The sequence below is a fragment of the Cyprinus carpio genome, chromosome B3 (genome assembly GCF_018340385.1).
Source record: "Cyprinus carpio isolate SPL01 chromosome B3, ASM1834038v1, whole genome shotgun sequence".
In the NCBI taxonomy this organism is placed as follows: domain Eukaryota; kingdom Metazoa; phylum Chordata; class Actinopteri; order Cypriniformes; family Cyprinidae; genus Cyprinus; species Cyprinus carpio.
Genome location: NC_056599.1, coordinates 2,069,017 through 2,091,387, shown reverse-complemented (window position 1 = coordinate 2,091,387; position 22,371 = coordinate 2,069,017). Strand labels below are relative to the sequence as shown.

The following is a 22,371-nucleotide window of genomic DNA, read 5'->3' as shown; positions in this document are numbered from 1 at the left end:
GAGTTTAAGACAGTGTGTTTGTATGATGCACTTGTAAGGGTTTTTTCTGGACTGTTTCATTTCCTCTTTGGTTCAGAACAGTCACAAGTCACTTCGCAAATGTCATACTGTGTATTAAAACACACAGACATGTAATGGTGCCAAGCTGCAGAGCTCTTCTCTGAGCAGGAAGTTGGTCGAGAGATTTCAAAAGAGAACCATCCACGTGCCCATGTGTGTGTGTGTGTGTGTGTGTGTGTGTGTGTGTGTGTGTGTGTGTGTGTGTGTGTGTGTGTGTTCCTGTGCAAACAGCAATTGTCTCTTGTGTGTCATGTAGAGATTAACAGGAAGCTGTTGCTGTCGTTCTCTGTGAGCGGAAGCCATCGCAGTATGTGGTGTCAGTGGCTCTAATAACAGACAGAACCGCGTTTGATCTGAGGAGAACAGGAGAGGAGAGGAGGTGATGGACAGTGAAGGAGATGTAGGAGATTGTACGCTGAAGGAGTGTCCCTCCAGCCCGGTGGAGGCCGAACATGTGGTAGGAGCTCAAAACCTGGTCGACTCAAGTCGTTCCAAACCTGTATGAATTTATTTATTCTGTGGAACATAAAAGAAGATATTTTAAAGAGCATTGGAATTACTTTAGTATAGCTATTTTATTATACTATTGTAGTAGTATTAATAGTTTTCATATTTTCAGTTTTAATAATTTTGCTGTGTATATTTCTTACTTATTATTTTTATATTTCTTTTTTTATGGTAATCGTTGCTTTAGCAACTAACTTAAAATAGGTTTCAATTATTTTATTTAAATTAACATAATTTGTATTTTTATTTTTTGTTAAAAGTTATTGGATTCCATTGACATTCAGTAATAAAAAAAAAACTCATTTATTTGAATATCTTCTGCGTTCTTTGTTTTATACTTAAGTCTAAAAGGTTTGAAACAACATGAGGATGGGTTAATGATGACAGAATTGACATTTATGGCTTAATTATACCTTTAAGGCCTGGACTAAACCTCTGTGAGCTGAAGATCGTTATGATTGTGGTTCATAGCTGTTGTGATTTAGCATTTCTGATGTTTCTGAACCATGTTTGTTATGAAACTAATGCTGCTCAGAGCTTAGTGGTGTTCACAAGACATTCGACTTCCGTACTGTGACGTGTTTCTGAGTGAAACAGGATATCAAGATAAAATTAGGCCAGGACTTGATTTTTTTTTTTTTTAAATAAATGATTGGATGGTGAACGTGTCTCTGTGTGATTGATGACATGAGAGGAAAAGGAAAGTCGTTGCAGAGGAGGAAAAAGTTCAAAGCATGAAGACAAACTTTTTTTGCTTTAGAAACATCTGATGAATCATTAGCAATAGATCAGGAATGAGTATTTAAATACATAGGATTCATGTAAGAAATGGGAATATATACTGATGATTATTTAGTGTAGGATTAACAGTTTATACTTAAAGACTGCTAGTAAATTTCACAAGTAATTATAAAGAAATTGCAAGTAACATTGAATTAAACATGAGAAACTAAATTAGTGTTTTGTAAAAGATACTCCTAAAAATCTTTATTTTATTTACAATTTTGACTGTGTAGCGCTATAAAATTAACATGGAAAGCAGCTTGGATCCATTTGATGAGAAACAAACATTGAGATCTCTGACTTTTGATAGCAGACTTTGAGATCTTGGCTAATTTTAGACATCGAGATCTTTTCTGAAACTTTAAGAGGAGATACTGTAAATTTGAGATTAATTGGGTGTTTTTGAAAGAAGAAACATCTGAGAAGCCAGAGACTTAAGCAAAACTCCACTGAACGGAAGGAATTTAAAGAGATTTCATTGCAGTTTTTCTTTGCTACATGTTTTATGTGTGTGTTGAACGTACTGAAGTCATGTGTTTTGTAAGTGAGCTGCTCATGGCAGAACTTCCTTATTGAGTCACAATGTTCATGTGTGTCGTTCGCTCTCTGTGAGCTGAAATATAATGCGGCTGAATGTTTCTGCGCTGTCTTGAGTCTGGTACCTGCTCTATTTACACTACCAGATGTGTGTTTAGTCTTTAAATGGCTGTGCAAACTGTACAAGTGTATTATATTTCAACTAGGTGATGTTTGATTACAGTTCAGCTCAGTCTGTGTGATTATCCATGTCCCTTGTGTCCGTATTGGCCAACGAAAACAGAACTCAAAAGAACTTCTCTATGGGGTCGACACTATCCATGATGATAAGGCTTCTCTCGATGTTGTTGACTTCCTCTGCATGAGCGCTGAACCGCAGACCTGCCCTTTGATTCTCCTCACACCACTGCTGACTCATTACTGATCGCTAACAAAGACTATAACAGTAGTTTCAATTACAGCTGCAAAGGCCAATTTAAAAGCACTTCATTCCACGGAAACTGTATTAGATCCTCTGTAAACTCTTGTTGTACTGGAAGTTATGAAGAAATGAAAAGTTTTTTTGTGCTCTTTTGCAATAAGAGTTCCCTCACTCCATCAGGTTTCTGAAATGTTTACTGGTGCCAAATATTTCAGTTCAGACTTCATACTTGTACTAAAAAGCATTAAGTCACTGCAGAATCAGACATTTGATCTATTGAGTGACATTCACAAGTCTAATATTTGACTTCTCCTCTCAAACACACTCAGAATCTGGTCTGGACTGTCGTTGGAGGTTTGAGATGTCGGTGTGTTTGGTCTAAGAGCAGGTGGTGTGTTTATGTCCCGCTGTGAGGGAGTTATTTATGGTTGTATGAATCAATGTACAGCAGAGCGCCGTCACTGACCCTGGATCTGTTAAGAGTCTCAGTCTTAGACTTCACACTCTTTGTTTCGTTCTTTTGAAATCAGTGTGCACTGGTTTGTATCAGTCCACCAGGAAACAGTCTTACTGCTGCAGTGAGTCTGCAAGATCTGTGTCATTAATACATGGAGTGTTTTTGTTGTTGTTGTTTTTTATTTTTTTGAGGAACTCAAAAAACAAGTAAACTAGATACTCACAGGCAGAACAGATTTTTCCTTGTCTCTTTCAAAAACCATCATTGTTATAATTGGGTGGAAATTCAGATTACAGAAACTACACACATATTTACTGTACTTCCGTGTGTTTTCATTTCTCATTGATGTTTCATCAACTGCAGATTTAACCTGAGTATCTATCTATCTATCTATCTATCTATCTATCTATCTATCTATCTATCTATCTATCTATCGATCAATAGTCTGTCTCACTGTTGTTTGTTCTGTCTGTTCTATCTGTCCGTCATTCTATGTATCATCTCCCTCACTCTTTCTGTCTATCCTTATATCAGTCAGTCTGTCTCATTCTTTCTTTCTGTCTGTCCGTCGTTCTATCATTCTATCGGTCTGTCTGTTTTGTCCATCTTTCATTCTGTCTGTCTCTATGCATCATTCTATTTGTCATTTTATCTACCTGTCTTATAGTTTGTCTCTCTGTCTCTCATTTTATCTGTCTCTGTGGATCTTTCTGTATATCAGTCTATCTATCCATCATTCTATCTGCCTGTCTCTATCGCTCTCATCTTTTTTTTTTCTGTCTGTCTATCGTTCGATCTGTTTATCATTCTGTACATAACCTCAGTCTGCCAGCGCTGACCCATGACCCCTCCTGTTTCTCCAAGATTCGGATGGTTCTTCCGTCCTGGAGCAGCTGGGACTGGACCAGAACTCTGATTTCTCAGACTCCTGCGTGCAGCAGCGGTTGGACGAGCAGCGAGAGAGGATCCGGAGGGAGATCCGGAAGGAGCTGAAGATAAAAGCGGGTGCGGAGAACCTGCGGCGGGCCACCACTGACAAACGCAACGCCCAACAGGTGGAGAGCCAGTTACGCAGCTCCAGTCGCAAACTGGACTCGCTCCACACTCAGCTGCAAGAGCTGGACGCCCACATCGTAGTCAAGGGTCATGATGACAGCAAAGGTCAGGGGCCATCATTATTATCTTATCTTTAATACTACATGCAATAAATGAGTTTAATGTAAATTTGTGATAAAATTGTCATTTAATGATGTGAATTGTTGATGTCTATATATATTTACAGTCCTCATAATCCTTTTAGACCATGATCCCAGATAAATGTTTGACCCTGTCTTTGACCCGCAGATGACCTTCAGTCTCTTGGGACGCCAGGTCGCTCCTCAGCCAATCAGGACAGGATTAAGGCTCTGGAGCGACAGCTCAACATCGAATTGAAGGTCAAACAGGGGGCAGAGAACATGATCCCCATCTATGCCAACGGGGTTACCAAGGTACTGACTGTCTATATATCTATCTATCTGATTGTCTCTCTCTCTGACGGTTTATATCTGACTGTCTATCTGTCTAACTCTATCTGGATGTCTGTCTCTCTGGATATCTATCAATCTAATTGTCTATCTGAATGTTTATGTGACTATTTGTCTGAATGTCTATATCTGTCTGTTTGACGGACTGTTTGATTGGATGTCTATCCATCTGACTGTCTATCAGTCTAGAAGTCTGTCTATCTAACTGTCTGTCTACATGTCTTTCTATCTGATTATCTATATGTATGTCTATCCATCTGAATGTCTATCTGGATGCCTATCTATCTATCTATCTATCTATCTATCTATCTATCTATCTATCTATCTATCTATCTGGATGCCTATCTATCAGATGTCTCCATCTATCCATCTTTCTATGCTCCAGGATAAAAAGCTGCTTCAGTCAGCTCAGCAGATGCTGCAGGACAGTAAGACAAAGATTGACATCATCCGTATGCAGATCCGTAAAGCCATGCAGGCCACCGAACAGACAGACGACATTCAGGGTATGTCTCACCACTACAGACGTGTTCTGTCTGTCTCACTCCGACAAATAAGAGTTTAGCAGCTTAACATGATCATAGAGCTCTTTAATGGCTTAAACGCAGTGTACACATCCCTTAACATCACTTTTCTCTGTTTGCCTCGCTGGAGGGAGTCTAATTTCACATAGTCAGACTTTTTCAGCATTAGTGAAAGTGATAAGTGAAAACTGAAGAGACCCATACTCAGAATTCATGCTCTGCATTTAACCCATCCAAGTCCACACACATACCGTGAACACACACCCGGTGCAGCGGGCAGCCAAAGCTGTAGTGCCTTGCTCAAGGGTCTCACCTCAGTTGTGGTAACTCTCCTCCGGATTCACAAATGCTTCGTAAACATCCGATTTGTTAGTTAAACATGTGTATGTTAATGAATTCCAATCATTCGTAAATAGGGCGTTCGTGCACTCTTATTTACAATTAGCATAATCCCCGCCAATTGCATGTCCAGGAATGCAGTGGAATATTCTGGTCTGCTTTCTCAGGTTTGGCTCCAGTTCCTATTGCATAAATGCAAAAAAGGCTAGTAGGCCATTTGCCTAACAATAAATAGTCAATAAAGAGTTTTCAGCGAAAAAATGTTAGACACTTTTCTTAAAACGACCAGCTGGTGGCACAGCGTTTTTTCCAGCTGATACGCTTTAGTTGCTATGATTTTGAATATCCACAGTGGCAACGTATTTGCCTACTAGTATCTCATTTTCTCAAATTGTACTAAATATAAAAAAGCAGTAGACTAACCAGTAATATTGACTTCTCCATTGTTGTAGGCAGACGTTGTACAAGTAGGATGGTTGGTCACTATTTGTCCCACCTGTCCTCTATTTGCGGCTGGTTAAATAGTGACAGACGAGCGCTGCGTTTTACAGTTATCAACATAATCAATTATTATGGCAGTGCATCAAAATTCAGTGCCCTCAGTTAGGCAAAAAGAAAACAGAATGTTTTACGCACCATTTACACGTGGTAGGGAGCAGGTGTACATTACTTTCGTACAAACTAGCATTTTGAAAATGCGAAAATTTCATGAATTTGAAAGTTTACGTCAAAAACGGCTTTACGAACGATTTACACAAAAAAATTTGTTCTGCTTGTGTTTTATGAATGAGGCCCAATGACTAAAATACCAGTTGATGCCTTTTGGAGTGTGACATTTTTTGGCTGTTGTATAGAAAAGAGCTGCATGAAAATGTTTGGATGAACTATCCCTTAATTAAGTTATTTCTCAATGCCTTCATTGATAGAGAGTAAAAGAGTCAGATTTAAAGAAAGACGTGAGATGTAAACAGAAAGATGAGAGCTGGAGAAGAGTTGGAGGGAGGAAATGGACAGAGCCGAAGCGTGCGGCTCTAATGGACTCTAATGGTGTGTTTCGGCGCTGAAGTCTCATGTGTCCTGGGGCTGGACGGCAGCGGCTGGTTAAGAATAGATTTATTAATGCCGCTCCACCCTTCAGCCATTGCCGGCCGCTCAGGGAATGACGTTTGATGTCCTGCGAGGGGATTTGAGGACGGGTCTCTCCATCAGCAGGAGCTGCAGTTTCACTTGATAATTCTTGTTGATCCATAACATCTGTTTTGTTTCATTTAATGATAATTCTGCTCTTCCAGAGTCTTGTTGAAGGTTAGAGAAATAACATGTCCATGAGATCTTGTCCTGTCAGTTTGATTCATCCTAATGTTGATTCTAAGAGCTAAAGTGCTAGAAATCATGGTTCACGTCATTTCTGATTTGTCATTTTAGAAATGGAGAGTCAGGTCAAGCGCATTGCATTTCTTGCACTGCTCTCTGGCTGTATACTGCACTTTTTGGCAGCTGTAGTCATTTATATTGGTACTCCATATGTACTGTGCATGGCATACTTACTGCATACTGTGAATATAGTATGAGCAGTTAGCCATTCTGAATATAACACATTATTCCGTAACACATTTGCATAATGCGCGCCTATGTTCTACATTGGCCGGCCGCGAACAACTTGACCCTGCTCACAAACACGTCATTCTACTGACGACTTCTTCTCTAATCTCGGGGAGTTCAACGCAGGATTCACAAAACACTTGCTGTTGAAAGATGGATCAGTATCCTGTTTATTTTTTGACCAGCTGCTCCACTGAATCACAACCTGCAAGTATGATAAATAATAGATGTTTATATTTTCTATAGAGCGTTCAAAATACAGAACTATTAAAATAGGCATATCATTTCCGACACGCGCTGTACGCCGTAGACCAATCACAACAGACTAGACCATCTGACCAATCAGAGCAGAGCAGGCTCACGGAAAGGAGGGGTTAAGAGAGACTGAATCTTTGAACTGCTTCGAACGAATCGTTTGAGAATCGCTGGACAATAAGGTGATATTAAATGCATATTTTGAGAAAACAAAAGTGTTTTTTGACCTTGCATGCATGTAATCCAATTGTAGGAGACTCCCAAAACAATATTAGGAACCGTAAAAATGGCATAATAGGGGCATTTTAATGTCAAATAATGTTTATTTAAATTTTAGTGTACGTTTTAATTTCCAATTGTAGTCAGTTTTGTTTTAAATTTAACTTAAATTTATTTTATTTCATTGAGTTGCCACGGCAACATTTCTGGTTTTCATTTAAAGTTGTATCAGTTGTTAAATATTCCTAATTACATTCATGAATTAAATACAAGCTCATTACAGATTTTCACTCAGTGAGGGAGGTCTTGTCATATTGTGTGTTTCTATTAATAGCATCACCCAGCAGGATCTAACGCATGTGTGTGTGTGTGTGTGTGTGTGTGTGTGTGTGTGTGTGTGTGTGTGTGTGTGTGTGTGAGTGTGTGTGTGTGTGTGTGTGTGTGTGTGTGTGTGTGTGTGTGTGTGTCTCTGCAGGTAAGCCGGATCTGTGTGGGGTGGAGCTCCGTATCGAGGAGCTCTGGCATCATTACCGTGTTGAACATGCCATGGCCGAGGGCGCCAAAAACATGCTGAGACTTCTGGGAGCTGGAAAAGCACAGGACAAGAAGGCCATGGCTGAGGTGTGAGAAACACACATGCACCTCCTCAAATACCTTAGGAGAAACAAAAGCTGACACAGATTACACACAGAAGTTGGCATTTGTTTGGATCGGGGGAACAAGCGTGAAGGCTTTGTTTGTCGTTCTAGGCTCAGTCTCGTCTCAGTGAAGCATCCCAGCGCTTGGATCTTCTGCGAGTGTCGTTAGAGCAGCGTTTGGTCAATCTACCAGAAGATCATCCGAAAGTGTGTCTGATCAAGGAAGAGTTAGCGTTGGCATCGTCCTCGGCCTTCAGCTCCTGTCACAGCGCCCCCTACGTCCACAATCAGTACAGCACCCTCAGCAAACCCTCGCCGCTCACCGGTACTTCAATTCACAATTCACCGCAAAATCAAAAGAAAGAAAAAAATGTTTGCTTTAAAAAAATATTTAAAAACAAATCTACACAAAATTTACTTTATGATAGTAAAGGGGGGATTCATTCTCATGTCTGCAGTGGCAAAGACAATAATACATTGATTAAAGAATAATATATTATCAAAGAAAAGCTAACATTAATTGTAAAAAGGACTTAAAAAAATACATCATAGAGAAAAATATTCAAAATACTATTTTATACATTTTCATAAATTAATTTAATCATACATTTTTATTATTAATAGAAATGAATAAAATATTAAATTATTATATATTTATTATTAGCTTTTTGTTTCTATTTTATAAATACATTCTTTTATGTTCCACAAATGAAAGTCCTTCAGGTTTGAGTAAACTACAACATACTTACATTTTTGGGGGGTGAACTATCCCTTTAAAGCCCCCATATATTGAATTTTAGGGCATAACTGCATTTATGGAGTTGTTACTCTTTTTCAAGTCAACTGTATGAAATGTAAGATGACGCACATGTCTGGGGGCCGGGCCAGTGCATTAACTGCGTTAAAATATTTTAATTTAATATTTTAATTTTTTTTCATAACTAATTAATTAAGTTAATGCATTAAACTGACAGCCCTAGCATTTATACACTGTGGTGGTAGTATAATCATTCTTAATGGTGAAAAAAAATAAATAAATAAAAATTCCCACAATGCAAAAAAAAATGGGCTTCCTTTGGTCCTAAAATAGTTTTTTTTTTTTAAATGCAAGATTTAAATTCAAGGTATTTTTTTGTTTTGTGTTGATTTTGGGTGAAATATGATCATGTTTGTTTCACATGTTGTAGAGAGTCATCACCTAAATAACTGTAATGTAAATGTCATGTCAAATATGGCGTCCTCATGCTGACCGTGTGATGTGTCTGTCCCACTCAGGGACGCTGCAGGTGCGTCTGCTGGGGTGTGTGGGCCTGTTGGAAGTCGTCCCAGGCCGGAATCGCGCATCTCCGGTGGTTTTGCCTCACTTCAGTCCCGGAGACAGCCGACCCTTCAAACTCACTCTGAGCAGCAGAAACAGCAGCTTCAGCCTGAAGATTCCCAGCAAGAGTGAAGAGCTGTCCTGTGAGTGTCCTGTTTAATTCTCTACTGACAGATGCAGTTTCAGTGTTTGTTTGTTTTTTTAAAGAAATTAATACTTCTATTAAACAAGGATGCATTCAATTGATCAGAAGTGACAGTAAAGACATTTATAATGTTACAATAGATTTCTATTTCACATAAAAATAAAAAGTCAGTTTCCACAAAAATATTCGGCAGCACAACTGTTTTCAATCAGAAATTTTTCTTGAGCAGCAGATCAGCATATTAGAATGATTTCTGAAGGGTCATGTGACATTGAAGACTGAATAGTAATGATGCTGATAATTTAGTTTTGATCACATCAGTAAATTTCATTTTAATATATATTCACATAGGAAAAAGTTATTTTAAGTTGTAATATTATTTCACTTTTTTACTGTATTTTTTTGATCAAATTAATGCAGCCTTCTTGAGCAGAAGGGATTTCTTAAAAAAAAAAAAAAAAAAGTAATTATTCCAAAAGTTTGAGATTAAATATTAATATTAATAAAGGGAGTAATTTTTGCAGTTTTTATTTTAATAAATCTTCTGAATTTACTAGTTTAAAGTTTTGAAATTCAGTGTGTCACATAGCCTCAAACTCATTTCCAAAGTCCACAAACATTTTTCCATGATATAAGCCTTTTAAAGTATTGTAAGTACAGTGTTTTGTTGATGGATGTATTTAGTGACAGTAAGTGACTGTCTGGTGTGTGTTTAGCGGAGGTGAGTGCCGTGTTGAAGCTGGAGAACTGTGTGGTGGGACAGACAAGCTGGAGGAGTGTTGGTGAACAGACGTGGGATCAGACCTTCACTCTGGAGCTGGAGAGAGTGAGTAACACACACACACACACACACACACACACACACACTCAGTACACGCTCAGATATTCAGCTGATGTACTGGTTCAGTCCAGAGAGATGGAGATTGCGGTGTACTGGAGGGACTATCGCTCGCTCTGCGCGCTCAAGTACCTAAAGCTGGAGGACTTTCTGGACAATCAGAGACACCGAATACAGCTGGAGCTTGAACCACAGGGACTGCTGCTCGCAGAGGTACAAATACACACAAACGCAAACGAGGCAAACATGGCCGTAAAATCTGTACTAAACGCAATTTGCATGAGTTTTAGTGGTGTTTACATCAAAGCAATGACTAAAGTACTAGTAGTGATGCACCAAAATGCATTTTTTAATAAAACATTGAAATACAAAATAAAGTTTGCATTAAACTGAGAACCAAAAAATAATGTTTATTTAATAATCAATTAATTAATAACATTTTTTGAATGCAAAGAAAAAAAAAAGCAAATTTTTTGATTTAAAAAAAATCTGATTGATTTAAAAATGCTATTTACAAATAATTCCTGGTTTGGTGTGCTTGTTTGTAGGGCTATAAAATAATATAAATAAAACATAAATAATGAAAATAACATTGTTATTATTATTTTAAAAACATAATATAATATAAAAAGTATTTAATTTATATTACAACTGAAAAATTACAATACTATTATTTATTATTACATATTACAGCTTAATTTCATTATTTCTATTCTTTCAATTTATTTTCGCACTTAAAGCTTCTTATATTGGCCTCATGCTTTGGTAGAATGAAACATGGTTTGTATTCACGCTTGTCTGTTACAGGTGATGTTCTTCAACCCTGTGATAGAGCGAGGTCCACGTCTACAGCGGCAGAGGAAGGTGTTTTCCAAACAGCAGGGTAAATCACATTCACTGCCTGTTAGCAGTGCATGCTGGGAAAAAAATGCGTTGGTAGCAGTAAAGGATGGACTTAAAAAAAAATTAGTGTGCAGTTTGATATGGATATGCTGCAAAAATCTAGATCTATATATTATGTAAAATGTACTTGAAAATGATAAAAACTTAGTCTGCAAAAAACCTTTCTAAATAGCATGAGTGTATGTTAAATTATATAAAATGGTAAGTTAGTTATTGTATGCTTGTTTGCACAGGTAAAGCGTTCCTGCGCGCGAAACAGATGAATGTGGACATAGCGACGTGGGTTCGTCTGCTGAAGAACGCCATTCCCATGAGCTCCTCCACACACAGCTACACACACCACAGCAACACACACAACAGCAGGTACTGTAACACACCGCAAACACACACCTGATCACCTGACATCTATCTGGACCAACGTCATGAACTTCACACTTTCCTCAGCAGTGAGATTTCCATCCAGAAGATCCAGCTGGACGGCGACTCTCCTCCATCTGTGACGAGGAAAAACACACAGACGGTAAACCTGAGAGACTTTATTTCTGTCTTCTGAATGTTGCAGCACCATATAAATTAATAACATTTTACAAACTTCGTAACAACACTGATTTTAATTTATTTACTTACTGATAGGCAGTTGTTTAAACCATTTAATTGTATTTATTTTCACTTAAATGCAAACAAACTTATATAATATAGAATTTGATATTTTATAACTATATTTTATCATTTGTCTCTTACTGTAAGTGTAGAGGCACCAAAGGAATAAATAAAGTCAGCACTGTTATGAACTTAACAATGGTATTTATTTATTTATTTATTTATTTACAGACAGATATTTAAACCATTTTTATTCTATTTTAAAATGCAAACACATTTCTTTTTAATATAATTTGATATTTTATCTTCTGTCTGTTGTGGCACCATATAAATTAATAACAATAAAGAATTTCTTTAATATATAATAATTTGATATTTTACCATTTGTCCTTCAACTTTAGCAGCATCATGGAAATTAATAACATTGCAACCCTCATAACAGCACTAATCTAATTTATTTTGTACATTTATAATTTACAATGAATGAAAACTCTTTCTCGGATGTAATTGTGATGTGTTTTATTGGCATGAACTGTTCATTTGTATTGCCAAAGCATCTGCAGCTAAGCTGTGGATAATGAGATAAAAGTAAAAGTAACACCAGTAATATATTAGCAATTAAAGTGAAATAATATGTGCAAAATAAAGGAAATAAAATAATGTAAGCTAAGCTAATAATAATAAATGAATATAACAAAAAGGAAACTATTCATTAATAATAATTTGTTAATAATATTAATAATCTGTTTCTCAGGTGGACATTGGCACAGTGTCTGAGCCGGTCTCTCCTCCTGATCCCGCTCCTCCGGAGAGGGCTGTCAGGACCAGCTCCCATAATTCCCAGCGCAGGTACACATCCCCACCAGCACACAATATGTTTTCCAGAGCAGGCCAAGACACAGCATGAAACAAACACACACACATTCACAGTACATGATGCCTGTGATGTTGTTTCTGACCTCACACCAGCCCTTCCCTTCAGTTTAATTACATCCTGCCTCTCTCTGTGTGTGTGTGTGTGTGTGCAGGCCGTCCAAAAACCCTCTGTGTCTTCAGGATTTCCGAATGATCGCAGTGTTGGGCCGAGGACATTTTGGCAAGGTAACTGGAACATGTACAGTTGCAAAACTATTAGCAAAGCAACTAGTCAGACAGAATCAACAAAGATGCATGACAAATTCACAAAGTCCTACACATCTGCCAACACTTAGTTAAATTTTTCCTGTGCTTGCTTTAAATATTCTGCCTAATTTGATTATGCTTTCAGCTAAGAGTGTGGCATTCTGCATTTAACATATTTTACCACAATTTTCACACTTTCTGGTTGACAACTTTACTGGACAAACCAACTAGTAGGGATGTAACAATTCACTCAACTCATGATTCGATTCATCATTTTGATTTCACAATTCGATTTTCTCACATTTTATTTTATTTTTTACAAAATAAGATTGAAGACATTATATAGTAATTGAAAAGGTGTCCTTTTATTAGGCTATTGCTGCACGTTTCTTTGTGCATTTGAAATTTTAAAACACACCCCAAATCAAATAAGCAAGTTACACAAATAAAAAAAAAATCTCTTCATATAAACAAACTAATGGTGTGAGCACAACAGACGTGAATGTAATTATTTGCGTGAGTAGATTACATACAAAGTCAATGCAAAGACGCAAATAGAGGTGAATTCAAGAATGCACAATATCCACCTCAATCGCGTCTTCCACGCAAGTTCAAAAATTTCAACTCGAGTGGAAAATTTGCATGATGCGTTCTCACGCAAGCCAATCAGCAAAGAGCTTCTTGGCATGTCCAGTTGAATCAGACAATGGAAGAGAACATTATTGTAGCCATCTGCTATTATATACACTGAACACGTCTACTTTATAACACAACAATTTTGGCATTATATACACTGAACAAAAATTAGGAAAACACACAATTTTGTTTTGCCCCCATTTTTCATGAGCTGAATTCAGAGATCTAAGACTTTTTCTATGTGCACAAAAGGCCTATTTCTCTCAATATCTGTTCACAAAAATTTGCTGTCTCAATCCCGTTGTGTCATTATTGTAGCCTCTGCAGATTAATCCACTGAACAAAATTATAAACACAACAGTTTTGTTTTGCCCCCATTTTTCATGAGCTGAATTCAAAGATCTGAGACTTTTTCTATGTACACAAAAGGCATCTTCCTCTCAAATATTGTTCACAAATCTGTCTAAATCTGTGTAAGTGAGCACTTCTCCTTTGCAGAGATAATCCATCCACCTCACAGGTGTGGCATATCAAGATGCTGATTAGACAGCATGATTATTGCATAGGTGTGTGTGTGTTCCTGTGGCTCAGTGGTATAGCATTGTGTTAGTGGCGCAAAAGGTTGTGGGTTCGATTCCCAGAGAACACGTTAGGTAAAAAAAATACACAAAACTAATTTAAAACAGTGGTTTTGCTTCTCGAATTTTGCATTGCATTAACAACAAAAGCAATGAGAGATTTTTTTTTTATCATCTCTATTTAAGAAATTTTTTTGCAAAGAGTCAGGTGTGAATGAAGATTCAAGTGTCTGTTTCCAGGTGTTGCTGTCCGAATATAAACGCTCAGGGAAGGTTTATGCCATCAAAGCGCTGAAGAAAGGGGACATTGTGGCACGAGACGAAGTGGAAAGGTGAGGAACTTAATTTAAGTTTAGCGTGAGATAAAAATAGCTTTTTAACACTGCTCATACACTTTTCTACTTGCTTGATATTTTTATTGTTTCCTAGTAAAAATAATGTGCAAATATTTTTGTTTCTTGTATTAAGCATAAATATAACTAGCACAAAGTGATTTTTTTTCTTAAAATGCAAATGTACACATTACAGGCCATCCTTTTAGTGTTTAGGCTAAACTCTCTCCACTGTCTTCCAGTTTGATGTGCGAGAAGCGAATCTTTGAGACGGTGAACAGCACACAGCATCCGTTCCTGGTCAACCTGTTTGCGTGTTTTCAGACGCCAGAACATGTGTGTTTTGTCATGGAGTACACGGCCGGTGGAGACCTGATGATGCACATACATGCGGACGTCTTCTCTGAAACACGCTCTGTGTAAGTGTGATTATCTCACCTTGTTAACATCCAACACTAGTAATTGTTACTGTACATCCCAGGTAAATTGGGTAAAATTTTTAACTAATGAATAAATAAATGTAAATGTAAAAGATTCCACAATATTTCCCAGTTGACTAATCACAATAGTTTTGTTTTACTGGTTTTCTGAAGCCTTAAGTTTAAATATTACACTTCCCAAAAATTAATCTAAAGATTTTAATATGTTGTGAAAAGCTAAACAACTCTCAAAATTGACCATTGCATGAAACTGTTTTTTTTTTTCCTCTTTTTTTTTTTCCTGTAGGGCACTTTGGATTATTTGTTCCTGCGTTCATATGTATACAGTGTTTTACTATATTCTTCATATATGTATGTTGTATGTGTGATGCAGGTTTTATTCTGCATGTGTGGTTTTGGGGCTTCAGTTTCTTCATGATAATAAGATTGTGTATCGGTAAGTAAACACAAATACAGCTGTTTTATTTTATAAACTCGAGTTAGTAAAAGTTATAGTTAATTCTTGCATCTGTGGCTGTGGCTGTGTGTTTGTCAGAGATCTGAAGCTGGATAACCTGCTGCTGGATACTGAAGGTTATGTGAAGATCGCAGACTTTGGTCTTTGTAAAGAGGGTGAGTCACAGACTGTACCTTCCGTAATGATATTGATGGAGCTGATGGAGAAAGAACATGATGTTTGTTCACTGCTAGATCAGAGTGAATGACCGGATGTGCTGCTAACGGCATACTGTTTTTAATAACTTTACCATTCAGGCTTTAAGGTCGATATGATTTTTTAAATGTTTTTGAAAGAAGTCTCTTATGCTCACAAAAACTACATTATTTTGACCAAAAAACAGTAAAAACAGTAATATTGTGAAATATTATTACAATTTCTGTAATAATTTGATGTTGAAAATAGTTGTGCTGCTTAATATTTTTGTGGATAATGTGATGCATTCAATTTCTCAGGATTTTTTGTTGAATAGAAAGTTTAAAACTAATGGACAGATATAAAAACAGGTATTTTGAATTTTAGTACAATTTTGTGAGACAAAAGAGGCTAAATATCACAAGGTCATGTAAAATGCACTGCATTATATATGTAACAGAGGCCAGCTGGTAAGAGCTGTGCAGGTAAACCTCATTCCCCTGATCTCAAGAGGCGCATTAGCAACTGATGCTAGAGGCTGTGCTCCTTAGTGTGTTTATTTGCATGCCCAACTCCCATGCCAGAAATGCCAGTTCAAATTCTGCTCGGAGGGGGTTGAGTAGAATTGGAGGGGTTATACTGGTGCCGTGACCCGGATGGGAATGAGTTTTAGGGGGGGTGAGTGTAACAGAGGCCAGCTGATAAGAGCTGCACAGGTAAACCTAACTCCCAGATCTCAAGACATGCATTAGCGACTAACACCATGTCTACACCAGACACAAGCGGTGTGGAGCAGTGTGACAACCTAGAGGTTGCGGCCTTTAGTGTCCTAGTTAGCATGTCCGCCTCCCTTGCCAGAAACACTCTGAGTGAGCTGGTCGAGTAGAACCGGAGGGCTTACACATACTGCAATAAAGATGCACGTAATCTCCCTTTTGCTCCTTCTTTCTGTTTTTTTTTCAATGTCTTGTTTTTATCTTCTGTCCTGTAGGAATGGGTCATGGTGACAGAACCAGTACATTTTGTGGGACTCCAGAGTTTCTTGCTCCTGAGATTCTAACAGACACATCCTACACCAGAGCTGTGGACTGGTGGGGTCTTGGTGTGCTCATTTACGAGATGCTGGTTGGAGAGGTGTGTGTGTTTGTGCAATATTTTATCATATTGTTTTCCAGTGTTCTTTTTTCTTGATTGAAGCATAAATCTAACAAAATTTACTTAAGTTCACCACAAAGTGTGATTTTTTTTTCAGTATTTTTGTTTGTTTTCCTGTACAAACATTCTTAAATCAACATACCTTTGCAGATTCAAAGTGTTAAAATACAAAGTCATATTTTCTGAGGAATAATCTGATAAAAATTTCTGATACACAATCTGTGTCTGTCCAGTCACCGTTCCCAGGTGACGATGAGGAGGAGGTGTTCGACAGCATTGTAAATGATGAAGTACGTTACCCAAGATTCCTCTCCACTGAGGCCATTGGTATCATGAGACGGGTAAGACTCTTATTTTTTCCCAAAGCTGTTCTTTGATTGGCTGTGTTTGCTAACTGAAAGGCATTTCCTTGTTTTTCATTGTTAGCTGCTGAGGCGTAATCCTGAGAGACGACTGGGCTCCAGTGAGAGAGACGCAGAGGACATCAAGAAACAACCCTTCTTTAGAGTATGAAGACTTTTCTTGCCACAATAATACTGAGTCCTTAAATAGATGGGGGTATGATAAAAAAAAACCCAAAAATTAGATGGGAAGAAATATTATATTTCAATACTTTTGTGCTATCTTGCATAACTTTTGTGTTACACAGAAACTTTTGGTACTTTCCACTGCATAGTACAGCTCGGCACAGCTCGGTTTTTTCCTCTGCAGTTTAGAAAATTTAGCATTTTCTCACAATAGTATTGCATTCTCCCAAGAAATTTTACATTCTCTAACAAAAGTATTGCTTCCCCTCAAAGCATTGCGTTTCCCCAAGAAACTTTGGCATACTCTTTCACAAAAGTATTGCACTCTGAGAAAACATCTGCATTTTTCTTCACATCTCATATTTTGTTTCATTGCCATGTCCTTTTAGGGACTCTGTACAATAATGCCAAAGTTGCAATCTTAGTGATGATGTGACTCAATCATCTTCTCTCGCTCTGTAGAATATAGACTGGGATGCGCTGCTGCAGAGGAGAGTTCCCCCTCCTTTCGTTCCTGCAGTGAAGGGAAAGGAAGATGTCAGTAACTTTGATGCTGAGTTTACGAACGAAGCGCCGACCTTGACGCCTCCTCGTGAACGCCGGACCCTTTCGCGGAAAGACCAGGACTACTTCAGGGACTTTGACTATGTCTCTGACTTCTGCTAGGACACGAGTGTGTATACTGACGCTGCTAGGTTTGGGAGATGTGGTTCTCGCATCCTAGTCCCCATCAAGGCTGCTTGGCGTGAATACTGACGCTCCTCAGAGGCTTCATGCCAATGGAACATGGGTTTGTTACTCTTCGACAGTAAGAGTACTGGGCCCATAAGAGTGATTGGACCTTGAGGAAATGACTCCATCTGACTGTAGGAGGTACATCAAACGTGAAGAGGTTCAAGTATCCACATAATGTGAAGCTCTGAAAGCTGGCGGCCAAGATGTTTTCTAGCCCTATTTGTAAAGAGGCAGGATTATCAAATGGTCAGTAAGCCTCATTCCTGACATTATCCTTAGCACCAGATGCTAATGAAGTCATTAATCTTGTGAATAGAGTGCTGCAGGGATGACTAATTTTAGTAAGCCAGTGCGCATTTTAGCTCTTCTGGTTCCATCATTGTAAAGTTAATGTTTTTTTTTTTTTACTTTTTGAATGGGTTTTTGGTTAAACGTCTAAAATAAGGTCTGGGGTTAACACAAACTCAACATATTTTCACACTTTATTTTACAACATAAAGTGCATCAATAATTAGGGTGACCAAATGTGCCATTTTCCCAGGACACGTCCTGGCCAGGATTTCTATATTGCCTAAAATATCCAGGTTTTGGCTTTGGTTTCCTGTTTTCATACTTAATGAAGGTAATGATCGTTTGACCAATAACATGCAGACATTGTACGTAATCGACCAATCGTGGTGTGTGAGAAGGTGGGATCTACAGAGAACGGTCAAAGCGATGCAAATACATGCACATATTAGTATTGGACTTGAAGCAGCGCTAAGCATACCAACCAGTGAATGACATCAAAGTACTGTGAGAGTGATTCAAAAGCACAAGAAGCCTTCTGCTCTCTAGAGCACTCATGGTACTTTGTTATACAACAATTGGTCTGCGCAGCGCAAACAAAGCCAAAAACGTGGATATTTTAGGCAATATAGAAATCCTGGCCAGGATGTGTCCTGGGAAAATGGCTCGTTTGGTCACCCTATCAATAATACCCTCTTGTCTTGAAAAAGGCAGTTGTTAACAAGTGTCTAAATGGGACTACAGAGGTTGTTGGGGAGGTTACCTGTTCAGCGTGATGTTTAAACTCATCCACTCACAAGTCGCTTGCACAGCCTCATTCCATTCATAATTGTGCTCTTGCAAACTATTCTAAATGAAACTTTCAGGGGAAAAGTTTTTAAATGACTAAAATAGCTGCTGTAAACTGTAGTGGTGTACAGTAGTTTATTCATAGCCTACATTTAGCAGTTTACTTCTAGTGATTATATTTAAGTTGTTAGATTATCATAATGAACAAAATGTATAAAAATCATAAACTTTTGTTTCGTCACATAGCTTATTTTCTGCAATAATCCAAAAAGCTAATGAAAAAAATCATACTGGGTTTCTGGGGAAGGAACCAGGGTGATGCTAACTTATGGGTTGCTGGCCTACAAAAATACATCACTGCAGCGCTCTATGGGAGCTTGTTGACTAGCAGAGTACAGTTTCATGGTACTGACCCAAGTAAAATGGCTCACCGAATTCTCCCTTCTCCTGTCTTTTTGTCTCCATTTTCTTTTTTGACCAATGTTTCCATATATCACACACAACCCAGAGACTGTTTACTTCTGTAATGCATTTATTTAACCAGACGAGGGCGGCAGGGAGTTTGAGAGTAGTGGAAACACTGTTGTGTCAGGTGTCGGTTGTTTTGAGATCCTTGAGTTTGTATGCGTTTACTGTGTTATGAGCATGTCCCTTAATGAAAAGCAGCATCAACCTCTAGATTTGTATTTTTTGGAGATTCTGTTTTTCTTTCTCACTGAAACTTGACTAACTATGGAAATGCTATGCCTGAATATTACTATATTAAACAATTCAATTCTTTTGGAACAATGGAGGTCATATTATGTATTTTTTTTCACGGTCTCTTTAATGAAATTAAAGAGGAGTGATGTTTTTTTTTTTTTTTACCAGAGTCAAATTCTGGAAAGCTGACCTAAATTAAAAAGGAAAAAATTAAGCTTCTGAGTGTTGCAGGATGAAACTGAACAGGAGCAGAACATTAAGATCAATCCCACACAGATGTCTACAAACTAAAAGTAATATGTGAACATCCCAACACATACACATGCACATCAAATGATTTACTCCATCAACAATTTATTATGAAAATGGCAGAGTGAAGGTGGCAGGACCATCTGTCACGTCAGCAAATAAACCATTGAGCACTTAGTGTGCTGTGAGGAACTTGCTTAAAACATGGTGAAGGGGTGGTTTGAAGCACTTTGAGATAATTTCTCATTATTCCCTAGAGGAGAGAAGGAGAAAGTATCCATGGAGACCAAAAGATGGAGCTGTAAAATAAGAGGTCATGTTGTACTTTGAACAAACTACACTGCTATATCTTATTCTCCCTCATGTACTAATTGAGTCTTAGTTTATCTGTTCCATAATTTGGCTTTTTCCAAGCAAATCACAATGCACTAAACTCCAGTCACATGACACGCATTTTTACCAAAAGTGGCCTACGGCACATTAATTTCAGTTGTGGTTAAGTATCTTGCTATGGTACAATGGCCCCTTTTTACACGCTAAATATAAAGCAGGGTAAGATTCATCTTGAAGGAACATTTGGATCTGATCACTCAAACTACCTACGCAGGTAGGCAGTGATGCATTTGGTCATGTCGCATTTGTAGTGTAACTGCTAATGCATCTAACACAAATGTCATCCAAAGAGAAATTAAGATTATTTTGTGACCCCACTGATAGTCTTTACTAAAATAAGTTTTGTCTTGTTTTAAGCATCAACTCACCTAAATTTGGTCTTTTTTCCTAGACAACAATGCTTAATTTCTTACATCGTATGGCTTCTCAAGAAATCTTGCGTTTAGTTTTTTTTAGATGACCAGTAATGTATAATGCATTTTCATTAAATAAAAAAAAAGGAATTTAAAAGCGACATAACATAGGTTATGAGAAATTTTGAGAAACCCTGTAAAGAATGTAAGAGTAGAACAAGAGTAGAAGACATTGATCTTTCCACTCTTGTATTTTTCCCGGTAGTTTGTGATGATTCACTGTAAAGAGGCCACTCAGACAGACTGAAATTGTACAGTCCAAATGAACTTGCTCCAGACTAACCAAAACATCTGACGTTAGTTAATTGAACATCATCATAGCAGACTAAAGTGATTAATTTCATGATGTTTTTAAACATCTCTCAATGATTGCAGCAGCTGGTTCAGATTCCTGCCTCGTTCTGCACAGGCTCAGGTGTGTTCTGGTCTCATCACATAAAATATTCTGCAGATTTATTAGTTTTCCTCACAGCTGACCTCTGAGTGTCTTTGCAGAAATCATAACAAAATACTGCGCTCTTCATCGGAGATGATCGAGCTGGCAGTGCTGGTAAAGTACCTACAAAGTTGTTGAACTTGTTCAAACTTTAAGATTTTTACAATCCTAAAGTATAACAATTAGGCTTAGGAGCTGGTTCATATACTTAATCCAAAGTATAAGCAGTAATCAGTATTATTTTAGTATTATTTGGATACTAGTTTTAATTAATATTTTAGATTCATTTTATTTTTATATTTCCTGTTTAAAAAAAAATAAAAATTAGTTTTTTTTTGTGTTTGTGTGTGTGTGTGTGTGTGTTTTATTCTGTATGTTTTGTTTTTTGTGTATCATGTATGTTTTTTTTTTTGTGTATCAGCTAATGTTTATATTATTTCAAATAATGGTTTTTTTTCTTCAGTTAACTATAGTAATAGTGTTGCTTGTTTTTGTGAACACAGTAAATGAAAAACTGTTTTTCCTTGATGCTTTTTAAAACAGTGTGTTTGAGATTTTGACAGTTCAAGATGTTTGTCTTGTGTGTCTGTTAACAGTAGAGTAATCTATTCATCTGCAGACAGAAGCTCGCTGTTCCAGCATGTTTCTGCTCAAGGTGAAGATAACAGCCATATTTGTTTTTCACTGACTCCAAAAAATGGCTGCACTGTTATATCTGGTAAAGTTGTTTGCACTTTTTTTCAATATATCTCTTTCTGTCTGTGTCTTTTTGTGTGTTTACATCATTTTTTGTTTTCATCTTGAGTCCTCCAAAGTCAATCAGCTATCAGCTATCTTCCCTCAGATAGTAGACTATGAGAAAAAACTGTCTACATGATCCTAAAGGACTGCTGCTCAGTTTGATGGTGGGAAACTGATACTAATTATTTCTTGGCTTTATATTCTAAAATACTATGGGGTTATGTGCAAGTATTGACAACTGGTCAATTATATTGTGCAGTTCATGAACATAACTGAAGTTGACTGTTTTAGGATTCCAACAGTAGGATTCCAGTGACAAGAAATTGCTGTGTCCATATTGAACAAGAAATTGTTGAATGATCGATTACAGAATCAGTGTGGATGAGACATCAGAAAACACGTAAAATACTGACAGTACCTTAGATGTTTATGACGTCTGTGGTGCTTCTCCATGAAATCCAGTGTTTTTCTGCATGCAAAGACATGAAAAATGCTGGAGAGAGAGATGTAAAATACAGATATAGAATGTTAT

At 37.5% G+C, this 22,371-nt stretch overlaps 1 protein-coding gene across 5 annotated transcripts in view; it reads left to right on the top strand.

Moving 5' to 3' along the window:
• Nucleotides 1-18,388, top strand: part of pkn1b (protein kinase N1b) — a 30,694-nt gene extending 12,306 nt beyond the window's left edge. The window contains exons 1-22 of one of the 5 annotated variants that reach the window (XM_042719468.1): nucleotides 301-517; nucleotides 3,629-3,926; nucleotides 4,110-4,255; nucleotides 4,677-4,797; nucleotides 7,706-7,851; nucleotides 7,980-8,193; nucleotides 9,144-9,329; nucleotides 10,048-10,157; nucleotides 10,239-10,382; nucleotides 10,977-11,052; nucleotides 11,306-11,435; nucleotides 11,520-11,592; nucleotides 12,427-12,521; nucleotides 12,701-12,773; nucleotides 14,249-14,340; nucleotides 14,583-14,759; nucleotides 15,154-15,216; nucleotides 15,316-15,392; nucleotides 16,403-16,545; nucleotides 16,800-16,907; nucleotides 16,993-17,073; nucleotides 17,556-18,388. In XM_042719468.1, coding sequence (XP_042575402.1) covers nucleotides 443-517; nucleotides 3,629-3,926; nucleotides 4,110-4,255; nucleotides 4,677-4,797; nucleotides 7,706-7,851; nucleotides 7,980-8,193; nucleotides 9,144-9,329; nucleotides 10,048-10,157; nucleotides 10,239-10,382; nucleotides 10,977-11,052; nucleotides 11,306-11,435; nucleotides 11,520-11,592; nucleotides 12,427-12,521; nucleotides 12,701-12,773; nucleotides 14,249-14,340; nucleotides 14,583-14,759; nucleotides 15,154-15,216; nucleotides 15,316-15,392; nucleotides 16,403-16,545; nucleotides 16,800-16,907; nucleotides 16,993-17,073; nucleotides 17,556-17,759 — 2,832 coding nt within the window. In that variant the 5' untranslated portion in view covers nucleotides 301-442 and the 3' untranslated portion in view covers nucleotides 17,760-18,388. Of the gene's footprint in view, nucleotides 1-300; nucleotides 518-3,628; nucleotides 3,927-4,109; nucleotides 4,256-4,676; nucleotides 4,798-7,705; nucleotides 7,852-7,979; nucleotides 8,194-9,143; nucleotides 9,330-10,047; nucleotides 10,158-10,238; nucleotides 10,383-10,976; nucleotides 11,053-11,305; nucleotides 11,436-11,516; nucleotides 11,599-12,423; nucleotides 12,522-12,700; nucleotides 12,774-14,248; nucleotides 14,341-14,582; nucleotides 14,760-15,153; nucleotides 15,217-15,315; nucleotides 15,393-16,402; nucleotides 16,546-16,799; nucleotides 16,908-16,992; nucleotides 17,074-17,555 lie in introns of those variants that run through there. The other 4 variants (XM_042719466.1, XM_042719467.1, XM_042719465.1 and 1 more) reach the window with 4 other exon arrangements.
• Nucleotides 18,389-22,371: the final 3,983 nt, after the last annotated feature.